We start from the raw sequence: 13,296 nt of genomic DNA on the forward strand, positions 1-13,296 counted from the left end.
TATTTGTGGTCTTTGTGATGGTAGACAGCCATTATGACACGTGGGAGGTGAGATCTCATTGTGGGTTTTTTGTTGTTGTTGTTGTTTTTGCGGTACGCAGGCCTCTCACTGTTGTGGCCTCTCCCGTTGTGGAGCACAGGCTCCGGACGTGCAGGCTCAGCGTCCATGGCTCACGGGCCCAGCCGCTCTGCGGCATGTGGGATCTTCCCAGACCGGGACACGAACCCATGTCCCCTGCCTCGGCAGGCGGACTCTCAACCACTGCTCCACCAGTGAAGCCCTCATTGTGTTTTGTTTTGTTTTTTTTTGCAGTACGCGGGCCTCTCACTGCTGTGGCCTCTCCCGTTGCGGAGCAACAGGCTCCTGACGCGCAGGCTCAGCGGCCATGGCTCACGGGCCCAGCCGCTCCACGGCATGTGGGATCTTCCTGGACAGGGGCACGAACCCGCGTCCCCTGCATCGGCAGGCAGACTCTCAACCACTGCGCCACCAGGGAAGCCCCTCTCATTGTGGTTTTGATTTGCATTTCCCTGACGATTAATGAGCAACGTTGAGCATCTCTTCATGTGCTTGTTTGTCCATCTGCATGTCCTCTTTGGAGAACCGTCTATTCAGTTCTTCTGCCCATTTTTTAATCAGGTTGTTTGTTGTTTTTGATGGTGAGTTGTATGAGCTGTTTATGTATTTTGGATATTAACCCCTTATTCGTCATATCATTTGCAAATATTTCTCTCATTCAGTAGGTTGTCTTTTCATTTTGTCAATGGTTTCCTTTGCAAAAGCTTTTAAGTTTACTTAGGTCCCATTTGTTTATTTTTGCTTTTATTTCCTTTGCGCTTTAGGAGACAGATCCAAAAAAATAGTGCTATAATTCATGTCAAAGAGTGTTTTGCCTATGATTTCTTCTAGGCATTTTATGGTTTCTGGTCTTACATTTAGGTCTTTAATCCATTTTGAGTTTATTTTTGTGTATGGTGTTAGAGAATGTTCTAATTTCATTCCTTGTAAAATAGTAAGTAAAGCTTTAAGCCTCTTGGAATCAAAGATTTTAGCAGAAATCTAAGACTTGAGGTCACAAGTAGTGTTTTTCACTTAATATGCAAAATGAACTAATTTAACCTGAAAAAAACATCGAATACACTTTTCCTACATAGATCAAGCAAAAAACCCAAATCAGTTTGACAGCTTAATTGAGTGTAGATAGAGAGATAAGAGATGGTGCAGGGATAATCATTATCCTCTTCACCACCATCTCAGGACACAAGGTAATGAGATTTCAGGTGAAGTTTCTTCTTTGTATATGTTCTCCCTCCTATATTTATCTGTTCTCCTCTTCTTGCATAAGAATAATTTTTTTTGTTAAGGTTATGTGGCAGTCCTGATTAAAAGGGTATATCGTCAACCCACACAAACAACTAGATATGGTCACATGACTAAGTTGAAACCAATGAGATACTGGCAGGAATGTCATGTGCAACTTTTAGAAAGTTTCCTTAGAAAGGAGGAGGAGAACCCCCTTCTTCACTCCTTCCTCCTTCATGTTGGCTAGAATATGAGTGTGATGGCTGGAGCTTGAGTAGCCATCTTGGATCATGAGGTAGAAGCTTTAAGTTAAAGATGGCTCAGCCACAAGAGAGAAAAAAACAGAATCCCTGAAGACACAGCGCTGCCATATACCACAGACTGCCTACTTTTATATAAGAGAGAAATAAACTTCTATCTTGTTTAAGCCACTGTTATTTTGGGTTTTCTGCCATTACAGCCAAACTGACTATAACTAATACAAAACCAAAATAAGAAACTTTCTTACCAGAGCAAGAAGCTACTTCCCTCCATATTGTCAATTAAGAGTTCCCTCCACTCAAAACAGAATTAAAACCTTTGTGCACACTCTGATTGAGGCACTCTCAAGCCAAGGATGGGAACACAATTAAGAAGTAGGACTTCTCAGTCAAAACATCCTGGAACTATATAGTCAGTAAAATAAAACCTCCATGCTTGGCAAAGGACTCTAAATAGCCTAACTCCTTTTCAAAAACAAGTCTTCCTCTTACACCCTAGATCTGGAAGTACAGATGGAAGTGGCAGCAGGGAACAGTCCCCACTCTTAGAGGGCAGAGCTGCAGAATATATTTTTTTTTTAAAGGAATTTTGCTTTTTAAAAAATTTTATTCATTTATTTATGGCTGTGTATGGCTCTACGTTTCTGTGCGAGGGCTTTCTCTAGTTGCGGCAAGTGGGGGCCACTCTTCATCGCGGCGTGCGGGCCTCTCACTATCGCGGCCTCTCTTGTTGCAGAGCACAGGCTCCAGGCTCAGTAACTGTGGCTCACGGGGCTAGTTGCTCCGCAGCATGTGGGATTTTCCCAGACCAGGGCTCGAACCCGTGTCCCCTGCATTGGCAGGCAGATTCTCAACCACTGCGCCACCAGGGAAGCCCTAGAATACATATTTTTGTTCAACAACATTTTACTATATATACCATTAAATATTCAACTATACAGGCTTGACTAAGTCTCAAATACTTACTATGCCTTTAAAACTATCATGCAGTTGATCTTCAGCAAAAATATGGAACTGAAGAGGTTTGATGCTGAAGATAAGTGCTGACTTCAACATGGTTAGAGTTTCTTCCAGTCTTTCCCCACAGGCAACTACGGCTAGGTGCACTTCCTCAACGGGCTGCATTTTCAGACTATACCTGATAGAAAAGAAAACCACATTTTCCAACAGTGTTAGTACAGGGTAACATGTTAACGACATGGTATTCTGACCGTGTTCAAAGATTGAGGTTTGAACAACAAGGTCCTACTGTACAGCAGAGGGAACTATATTCAATATCCTGTAATAAACCATAATGAAAAAGAATATGAAAGAGAATATATATATAACTGAATCACTTTGCTGTACACCAGAAACCAGCACAACATTGTAAATCAACTACAGTTCAATTGAAAAAAAAAAAAAAAAAACCTGAAGTTTGAACCTTCTATTTAAAAAGCAAAGACACATCAAATTACAAAACAGTATAATGTTGAATCAATCATATATATATATATCTATACCCTCAACCAGCCTTTCTCAGCTAACGTTCCTCACCAGGAACCACAAAACACAAAAAATGACCACTTCCGCATTCCCCCAAGAATGGTACATAACTAGCATCATTCTGGATGCACGGGAGAGAAGTTAATTCACTACTCACTCTGGATGCTGTAGGACATTAGGGCTTAATTCTCTCAAGGAAACCCCCACTTGAGAAAGGGAGCAGCACTGATTTGAAGGTCTTCCATTTAATTTTTAACTATTTTACTTAAAAAAAAAATCTCAAACACACCAAAGTAGAGAGAAGACAACAGTAAACCTCCATGTACCCATCTCTCAGCTGCAACAATTATCCATTCAAAGGTATTCTTATTTCCTCTAAAACCCCTCCCCACAGCCCCTTCCACTAACCAACAGATCATTTTGAAGCAAACCCAGATATAAATTCACCCACAAATATTTCAGTATTATATCCAATCTTCAACCATGCTGATTACAAGAAGTTTCCTTCACATAAGTTGTTTTGTTTTGTTTTGTTTTGTTTTACTGTGCAGTCCCATTTATCAAGTAATCAGTGAGAAGTAAAAATTTCTGAGGTGGTCTAAAAATACTAGTCAAACGCTCATAGCACATCATTTTGGAAGGAAGGAAAGATTCCTAAACCCCAGTTATCAGCCTAGGCTATGTTGGACCCTACCTCTAACACAGAGCAGCAGTGCAAGCACCTTACCACTGAACCAATAATACTCCACCATCATACAAGGAACAGAAATAATTATGTGTGACTGCATTGTTATTAAATAATTAACATTTACAATATGAAATAAAGACCTCATCTGTAATTAGGACATAAAATAATCTTTTTGGAACTGACAGCTAAAGGTATGTAGGAGTGGAAGACAACATAAAACAACCTAGTAGCACATTAAAGTATTATGAAGTACAAACATTCCAAAACTAAAAACATACGAATTTGACTTTAACTGAATTTTTAGTTACAGAGATCCTTTCTGTAAAATGTATAAGGGGATTACAAATAATACTGTTTAACGTTAATAGTTGTATGTATCCATTACTGAAATTTTGTAGTAGCAGGGATGGGTGATTAATCATTTTTCTTAAATTTATAAGCTAAAATTATCATGGTTATGTTCCTTAGCACAGGACTTTGGAATCTTGAGTATTCATTCATGTGTCCGTGTATCAGAGTGGACCCAGAACTGTTTCCTGAGGAAAATCTTGGTCTTGCTCATGGGTAGTCCCTCAACTGGCCAGGATATGAGAAAACAGAAAATGATGCTAAATAACATTAAATACAAACAATTGACTATATAAAACACACCTAAATATCAAATTCATACAACTTAATGTTTTAACATTAAACATTTGGAATTACTAATTTTTTATCCTATTAATGATAAAGTCTGAATATATATAACGTGCTCCTGCATCTACTATGTATCTATTCAGTCATATTAACAAGCTTGTTTGCCAAGGGCCCAGAGACATTTAAGGACAGCAGTTGAAACTGACGCTTTTCTGCTCTGAGTTTCTGAGGCCTGAAAATGGGTTCACTTCTCTTACATGGGACATCTCTTACCTACACAATTACTGGTAACTGTCAGCCTTCAGCAGAGGAGCAGAAAGGCTTTTCAGCATGAATACTTATCTCCTAGAAAACACAAGAGTCATTTCCTTCCCTGATCCCTCAACTGGGAGGCTGAAACCCAATACCTTGATAACCTACCCTTTATTCAGACTAATGGGCCAATTATTCTAAAGATGACGTTCTTTAAAAACAAACAACAACAACTGCTTTTAAGAAAAAGAAACCTTCCCTGGATAATTCATGAAGTTAAACATTATTACACCACTTTGTTAATGGTATTCAATGGAGAAGTCACATAAAAAGTGGTATTGTTGGAAGGGGAATTTACTATTCGAGAAGCGGTGGTGATAGTTCATTCTTCATCAAGTTATTAAGATTATCATTAAATTAAGATATAACATCAGGTACATACTTTGCCTTTAAAATTTACATCAATCTACCAGGAACTGCTTTTTATGAGTGGTTTGAGGAGGGGACAACTGCATAATTTTGCACATGGCTATCCAGCTATCCAACCATCTTCTGTTACAGGTTTACCAGAGTTTAGCCTTCCACCACTCACCTGCTGTGCTACCTCTTTCACTCATAAGGTACAGCATAAGCTCGGGTCTTTTGAAAGCTCTGTTCTTTTCCACTGACAGGAATTAGAAAGAAGCAGTGCCTGCGTCCTCGTCTGTACCCTCTATCCATTCCCCTCGTTTCGGTTGAGCCCCTCAGTTTATAACTTTGGAGCCCTATCAGAGGGGAGACTATCTACACTTTCTATACCTAAACAAGGGGACATGAATCCAGTTCACCTCAAAGCAGTGGAAGCCACAACGACACAAGTAAAAGAGAAGGCAATCAAGACACACAACAATCTCACAGAACTCTCCATTGTCTCAGCTTTCTGATAAATGCCTCCAGGTCCTGTTACTCATGAGGGTACAAAGACCCTCATTAAAGCACCAAGATTTGAGAATCTATAATGGGCTCGGATTGCTTAACTGGCCATAACTAGATCCTGCCCCAAAGCTAAAAGCCTAGAGATTTAAAGAGTGAGCCGTAACAGTCATGTGCTGTTTGGCACAGAACTCTCTACATACAGAAGTATAATAAACCTTCTCAAGAGAAATAAGTCAAATGTTCTTCAAGGAAAAAAAGTCCTTCTAAGGTCAGTCCCAGGGACTCCTGCTCTCAGGCACTGCAGAAAGGCTTGTTCTAATCACACTGCTAGCACTCCTTCCACCAATTTCTATAAAAGTAGTAGTACTGTCAACAATATTGCATTTGTTTTTCTGTTATGTGTCCCTTTTTAGCAAAAGCATTATATACAGTACAGACTCCAACAGCTAAACTGACAAGACAAAGCATATTTTAAAGATGTCTCTGCTCACCACCCTGTCCCTAGACCCAGGAACAGGAAGTAACTGCAACTGGAAGAAATCTAAAGTAAGCTTTTACACTAGAGGAAGGGATAACTAAAACCTTCGAAGAAGTTGTAGGGAAGTAGCCATTCAAGTAATTTTGGTCCCAACTGAATGGTGTTAATATTGTCAGGATCTACAAAAATATGCTATATATTAATTACAGTGTGAGTAAGAGAAAGTCCCTGTGGATTTAAAGAAACGTTATCCAAAAAGGACATTTTAAAGTCATAACTTACTTTTCTACAGATATATGATTAGAAGAAATGCTTCAGATAATTCAAAGGTAACACCTGAGGGTCCCCATGGTTAAATCTGGCATAGCCTGAGCATAGACTAGAATTGTGACAGCAATGATTGGTAACACATTCTATTAAAAAACTGAATCAGTGAGTCCAAAATGATACTAAATAAAGAGTAAGGCGGAGGGGGAACCCTCCTTTAAAGATGAATACCAACCAATAAATGTAGAAGGAATGACAGAATTACAAAAAACACTATTTTGCACTCACTATTGCAATAGATGATTTGAACAAGAATAATTAATGGATGCTAAAACCACAGAGTATCAAGGTATTATCCCCACACATTACAAAGGGGATAAAGATACTGTTACGGTGTAGAAATGTGACACCGCTACCTTAACCAGGGGATCAAACAACCAATCATGTTAACTGTCTGCCACCACATGCCTCCCCATAGAACGCCCAAAGAGCACAAGATCTCCTGCGCAATATTCCTGCCAAAGATCCTGAATCTAATCCTAAGGAGACAGGCAAATCCAAATAAAGGAACATTCTGCGAAACAAAACAAAAATATCATGTCATGAAAGAAAGACACCGACCACCACGCCTCCCTGCCCCGTCCCCCCCTCAAAAATATGTCTGGGAATTGTTCTAGAAAAAAGAAGACTAAATAGATTTAATAACTGAATGCACTTGTTCCTTGACTGGGTTCTGAATGGGGTAGAAAAGATACAAAGTTCATTAAAAGGAAAATAAGGAAATATGAATATATATAAATATAACATTCTGTCAGTGTTAAATAACTTGAAAGTGCCAATTTTGTTATGTTGGTACTGGAGACTATCCCTGTTCTTTGGCAATACATGCTGAATATTTAGGCTGTCGCTCAAACAGTTCAGCCAAAAAGTGGCAAAATGTTGCTAATAGGTAAATATCTAGTGACAGGTATGTAGTGGCTCACTATGCTATTCTTGTAACCTCTGTAGATTTGAAAACTTATCAAAGTAAAAAGCTGAGAGGAGGAATCCAGAAAAAAAAGTTAACACAATGTTTTAGATGAAAATTCTAATACAAATACTGTAAATAGACTTACAAGCCTTAAGAATAGACTTATTTTAAGTAACATTTCTGCTATAAAGGAATAATAATTTTTCTTTTTTTAGACAGCATCAAAATTTAAACATTAAAGTTTTTAATCAAAATTAAAAATTTTTTAATCAAAATTTAGCATCAAAAGCTTCCAGTGTGTTCTTCTAGCCTATAATTAAATTAGTGTTTTCTCTATAAAAGAAAACAACATATAACAATATTTAGACTAGTAATTAGCATTATAATTAAGTACACAGACTCAAAGTAAACAGATTAAATTTCTGATAACAATCTCCCCAAACTAAAAAATAACTGCCACAAACTTATCTTTAAAAACTTGTGGGCTTCCCTGGTGGCGCTGTGGTTGAGAGTCCGCCTGCTGATGCAGGGGACGCGAGTTCGTGCTCCGGTCCGGGAAGATCCCACATGCCGCAGAGCGGCTGGGCCCGTGAGCCATGGTCGCTGAGCCTGCCTGTCCGGAGCCTGTGCTCCGCAACGGGAGAGGCCACAACAGTGGGCCCGCGTACCGCAAAAAAAACAAAACAAAACAAAAAAAACTTGCAATTGGACAAAATTGGAAAACTATATTCAGAAACACTAATGATAATTTCCTTAATGTGTAGCTCTTAAAAAAAAGTTTTTCCTCTTACTATAAAAAAAAGAGTTGTGGTGAATTAACATACTAAGGTAAAACTACTTTAAAGGTTGTATATAAATCACTCTGGGGACAAAATATAATACTTAAAAAAAACTCTGCAAGGTTTTATGCAAAGGATTAAAAAAATCTAAAAATTCAACATTTTGTAAGTATTAATTGTTAAAATGTAATTTAAAATAGTCTGTAAAAATATACCTCTTAAAACTAGCATGGGACCACTCAAGATAACAGTTCAGGTAGCAAATACACAGACTATGAACTGAGAATCAATTCCCATCATAGAGAGAAAGATCAAATATTTTAAAAGCTCAAGTCACATAATAATATTAAAATTAAGAGATTACATAATGAAAAGAAAACTACAATTAAAAAATGAAACAAATAAGGAAAATATTTGTAATCAATGGCAAAGGTAGAACGTGTAATTCTAAGAGTTCATAAAATAAGCATTAAAAAGCTCAATAGGTAAATATCAATACAGAAAATACAAACAAAAATTTAAAAAGCCAAATAAATGCAAAAATATATTCAAGAAATAATCAATGAATATAAATCAATAATAAGCTACCATTTTACTCTAATAAGTGGTAAAATTATAACTCCCAATAATGAATGTTAAGGTTATGGTGACACCAGTACACTCACACAATGCTGGTACAGGCTTAAATCTGTATAATTTTTAGAACATAAGTGATATCCATTCTTTTTAATGAATATTTGAACTCCTTTCACATGCTAGACACTGGGGATAAACAAGAAAGCCACAATCCTAACCTCACACAATTTATAGCTGTTGTGAAAAGACAGATTTTTGAAAGATTTAATCAGAAAGCATGGTAATTGCTTAAACAGAAAACAATCAAGGTTGCTAACTGCGCTCACTACACAAACATCTAACCTAGTCTGAAACTGCTGGGGAAAATTACTAGTCATTTACTGGTTGCCAAGCACCTTGCCAAATAATGGGGCTTAAATAATGAACACCACGTGGTGTCCGTCTGCGAAGTCAACACTCCAGAAGTGGGTAATGATTCGCAACCACAACAGATGCAGCAGGTACAGTAACTAGGAGGATACAGAGAAGGGAGAAGCGGTGGGCACGGAAGGGAGGTCACAGTGGCGGGATAAGAAGTGATTCCACGGTAGTTAAGGGACAGAAAGGAACAGGCTGGCAGGAGCAACAGCATGAAAGGAGACGGGCGGGAAAAGTCACTGCAGACTGACTGACATGTGGGAAGCCCACCGTGAACCAAGACACAAAACCCAGATGAGGGGAGGTGTGAGGGGCTAGCCCAAGTCAGCAAGGCGAAAATCACCACCGTGCAGCTGGAGACACAGCTCGGGAGCTCAGAGAACAGCTCTGGAATGAAGGTATCAGTTAAACCATCCAGGGAGCAGCAGAAGAAACAGCAGAGTTCTAAGGAGTTAGGACTGGAGAGAGGAGTCCAGAGGCGGCGGGAACAAAGCCTGAGACGACAAGAGCCAGAGACGGACAGAGTCGAAAGGAAGAAAGAGGAAGTGGTAACAAGAAAGCACATTAGGGCTCAAAGAACAATTCCGAGGTCAGAGGTGACTTCAGTGAGAGCGGGGTTTTTTGTCAGGTGGTGGCTGGGTGCTGCTCCTAGCGGGCTGAGGTGTGAAGGTGTTCTTCTTTTTGTTGCTGTTTTTTAAGGAAGTAAAGCCAGCAGATACTCATAAATGTTTGCTGGTGACGAGAAAGAACAAACAAAGGATGCTTGAAGGAAAGGGGCTGGAAGCAAGCTGCGGTAGGGACTTTGGTTTGTTTCAACGACAGAGGAGGCGGAAGAGGTGTGAGCGCTGTGACGCCACCGGGGCGCAGTCAGGGGCAGACAACTCATGCAGATACAAGTTATTAGAAGCACACGCACAGGAACGGCGAAAACACTTGCGGTGGGTATTGAGGCGATTTGGGCTTTTTTATGTTATTTTATGATCACTGTATAATAAATTAATTGGGAGGAAATAACCCCCCAGAGAAGTCTAATCAAAATACATAAAGAATTCAAATTGGAAACGCTGGGACAAGTCTGGGGAGAAGAAAATGGTGCCAGTTATAAGGGCCCACTGGTGCCAGGCAAAATGGGAGAGCTAATGGTAGCCGAGGGGATTTCAGAGAAGCTTCCCCAGGTGGGCAGAGTCAGGCAAAAATGAGGTGCTATTTAAATACTGAAATGGAGGGGGAGAATGACATGGCAATGGGACAGCACTTTAGCTTGTCGGCACATTGGAATAGACTGAATAAATAAGGGATTCCCAAGAGCAAAGTAAGAAACTAAGTGTTGGGCTGCAGCATGCAGGCCTGCAAGCTCCGTACTTGCCCAGCTTCAAGACCGAAGGAGGAGGCCAGTCAGGCCAGCAGAAACATCAATGACTTAATGGATGGGGGGAGCTTACATGTCGAAAGCAAGGTCCTGGAGCAGCACGCTACTGTGTGCAGATGACATGGCAGCAGTGTTTGCTGGGGGGCGGGGGGAAGGGGTAATCAGTTATAGGGAGAACTGACCTCAGGGTGGCTCACTGGTTACCAGGGAAACTAGCAGAGGAGCACGCGCCTCACCATCCCTTTGATAAGCTATCATGGAGGAGATGTTCTGATTTAAAGGTCAGAACCATCGCCAGTTGGGGCAGGGGCAAGTATGTAGGAAGGTCAGTCATGTGAGTAGGGTGTAGGTGAGGCAGGGACTGGTCGAGCAGGGGATGTACAGAGAGCAAGAGAACAGCCATCTTGGGTGGCCTGATCATACTAAGTTTAAGAGATTTTACATAATGATATGATACATGTAACAAAATGGTTACAGATTTATACTACGGATGTAATATTACAGGCAGAGAGTATAACTTTTAAAATCTCAAATTTAGGAGAGTAAAAAAGCACAAGGGTTTACAATGTCACGTATCTATCCACATGTAATTCCTTCCAGGGAATTCTTCGGAGCTTTGGGAAAATAGTGAGTTGGAGAGACTCAAAGAAAAGGAATACTAAGCAGAAGCTCCAGGATTCAGACTAGGTCAACCTCCCTGGGCTACTTCTGCAGCAGAGGAGGTAGGAAGATCATTACTCATGCCGTAACTTACGAAAGGGCCTGGGTTGTATAAATCGGAGTATACAGGGGCTTTCAACCTTACCCAGCTCCCAGAGTGAGCAGATTTATGTCAGGTCGGAGACAGCTAAGTGGTGCTTGTCATTACTCTATTCACTAGAAAACTCTTTAAAGGATGAAAAATATGGAGCTCCTATTCTCCAAAATTATGAACAAGCTGAATGGTAAGATTATCTTGAAAAAGTGAGCTTTTAAAAGTTTACATAATCTGACTCGACTGACCCATATTAGAATTTCAATCATCCAATCTTTTCCATAGCAATGAGATACAATTAAAATATGTGATTTCAATGATTCATTCCCAGTTGTTCATGGGATGTATAATGTACTGGGAATACAAGAATTTAAAAATACACACTACTAATATTTATTAAGAATGCAGTTCTTCCCACCTGGAATATGTCACCTCTTGTCCTTAAGCCTGGCTAATTTCCTGTTCGTCATGCAGTCACTCCCTTGAAAACGCCTTCCCTGATGCCTCCCACCTGCTTCTCCCATCTTTGTGGCTATAACCTGTCACCCTCTACTAGAGTCTCAGGTTGACTAGTGTGAAGCTCCCATCAGAATGTAAGCTCCAGAAGGATGGGGCCATGTTAACCAGACTCAGTCTGATTCTTAGCACCTAGCACTGTGCCTGGCAAATGGAATGAGTAGAATTAAAATTCAAATGAATCATAAAGAAATTTTATTCTTGGGAAGGGCACTTTAGGCTACAGCCTCACTCTCCCCTGCTACTATCTCAGAGAGTCTGATATCCCATTCCTACCAATACTTGTTTCCTTCGTTGAAGGTTAGAGCAGGAAGGGACCTGAGAGTCAGTCAATCCAATGCCTTCATTGTCCAGAGACGTGAACAAAGCTGCACTAGTCAAAAACTTTTAAAAAGGGCCAATAAACAATGTCATATCATTTGCTCCTTCATTACACACTTATCTTTATCCTCCCATTCCCCAATATTCAACCCCTCTGCTCATAACCAATATAATCCTTCCCCAGTTGTCTCCATCTGCCTACAAAATGTTTTTTCAGTATACCAGCTTTAAGTTAGATAAATGCTATATGTCTGTAAATGTCAGTGGAAATCTACCTTTATTATCCGGTTACCACTTTATTACCTGTTACCTAAAATTTGATCATAAATTGTCCTAAGAATAATGGTTTATCTTAGTAACATCTTTAAAATTTTTTAGATCATTTTATACACAGTATGTATTAAAAAATTAGTCATAACTACTTCAAAGTGGGAAAAAATAGAAAACCCAATCAGAAAACAAATTATTTACTTGTATAATAATATTACAGGAAAAGAAACATTTTTATGACCATATGACCACATTTTTATTACACTCAAAAATTTATTTGCTACTATCTAATCTTACCTACACTGATCTACCAATTAAATATTAAGTGCCTACCTAAAAGCCGCTTCCCAAAAGCAGTTCATTCCACAAACATCAGAGGGCAGCATCCAATAGGGATTCCAGTAACACAGAGAGAAATCTTTACACCTAACAGAGTAAGACAGAAATAGTCCTACGTGAGTATTTTGGCTTAAAACTAACAAGGAATTTACTCAATAACATAAAAACTTACTGTTCTATTTTACAGCAACAAAACTGCAAATCCAACTTGCTATGGTAACTTGAGGATTTCTGGAAATTGATTTCTCCCTTACTTAGGGTAGCACTACTTTAAATAGAACTTTAAAACCTTTAGGCAAAAAATACCACAGACTGGAAACGCTTTTTAGTCATGAACGCTCTTAATATATTAAGCTCTCCTCCTAAGATGACATAGAAAATATTGGAATACTTCTAAAATTTTCCTTCCTTCATTAACTGCACGTATCCCCCCTAGAATAAAATCCATTCTGCCAAACAAAACATTTGCTTATTCTGAAGCAAAATTTAAGCCACAAATGCTGGTAGAAAGGAAAGAGAGAATCTTTAAATGCTTTTAAATTAATCCTCAATCCAAGCTTAAAACACCAAGTATCGTGTTTTAAGTTGGAAATAAGAGACCAAGTTGATATTCATGGCTCAGTTTCATTACCTACACATCTCAGTTTCACTATATTTCACAAGCTAAAATGGGGGATCAAATGTGAACTTTCTTCTTAGATT

The 13,296-nt window shown here is 39.3% G+C and overlaps 1 protein-coding gene across 2 annotated transcripts in view; it reads right to left on the reverse strand.

The window, feature by feature from the left end:
* GXYLT1 (glucoside xylosyltransferase 1) overlaps positions 1-13,296 on the reverse strand; it is a gene marked incomplete at its 5' end in the record, with an annotated part of 47,836 nt that overhangs the window by 21,345 nt on the left and 13,195 nt on the right. The window contains 2 exons of one of the 2 annotated variants that reach the window (XM_082666649.1): positions 2,529-2,700; positions 12,589-12,681. In XM_082666649.1, the coding sequence (XP_082522775.1) occupies positions 2,529-2,700; positions 12,589-12,681 (265 nt within the window). The remainder of the gene's footprint in view (positions 1-2,528; positions 2,701-12,588; positions 12,682-13,296) is intronic. The other variant, XM_082666650.1, reaches the window with a different exon arrangement.

This window comes from Grampus griseus, assembly GCF_964374135.1.
Source record: "Grampus griseus genome assembly, chromosome: 11".
Classification (NCBI taxonomy): Eukaryota; Metazoa; Chordata; class Mammalia; order Artiodactyla; family Delphinidae; genus Grampus; species Grampus griseus.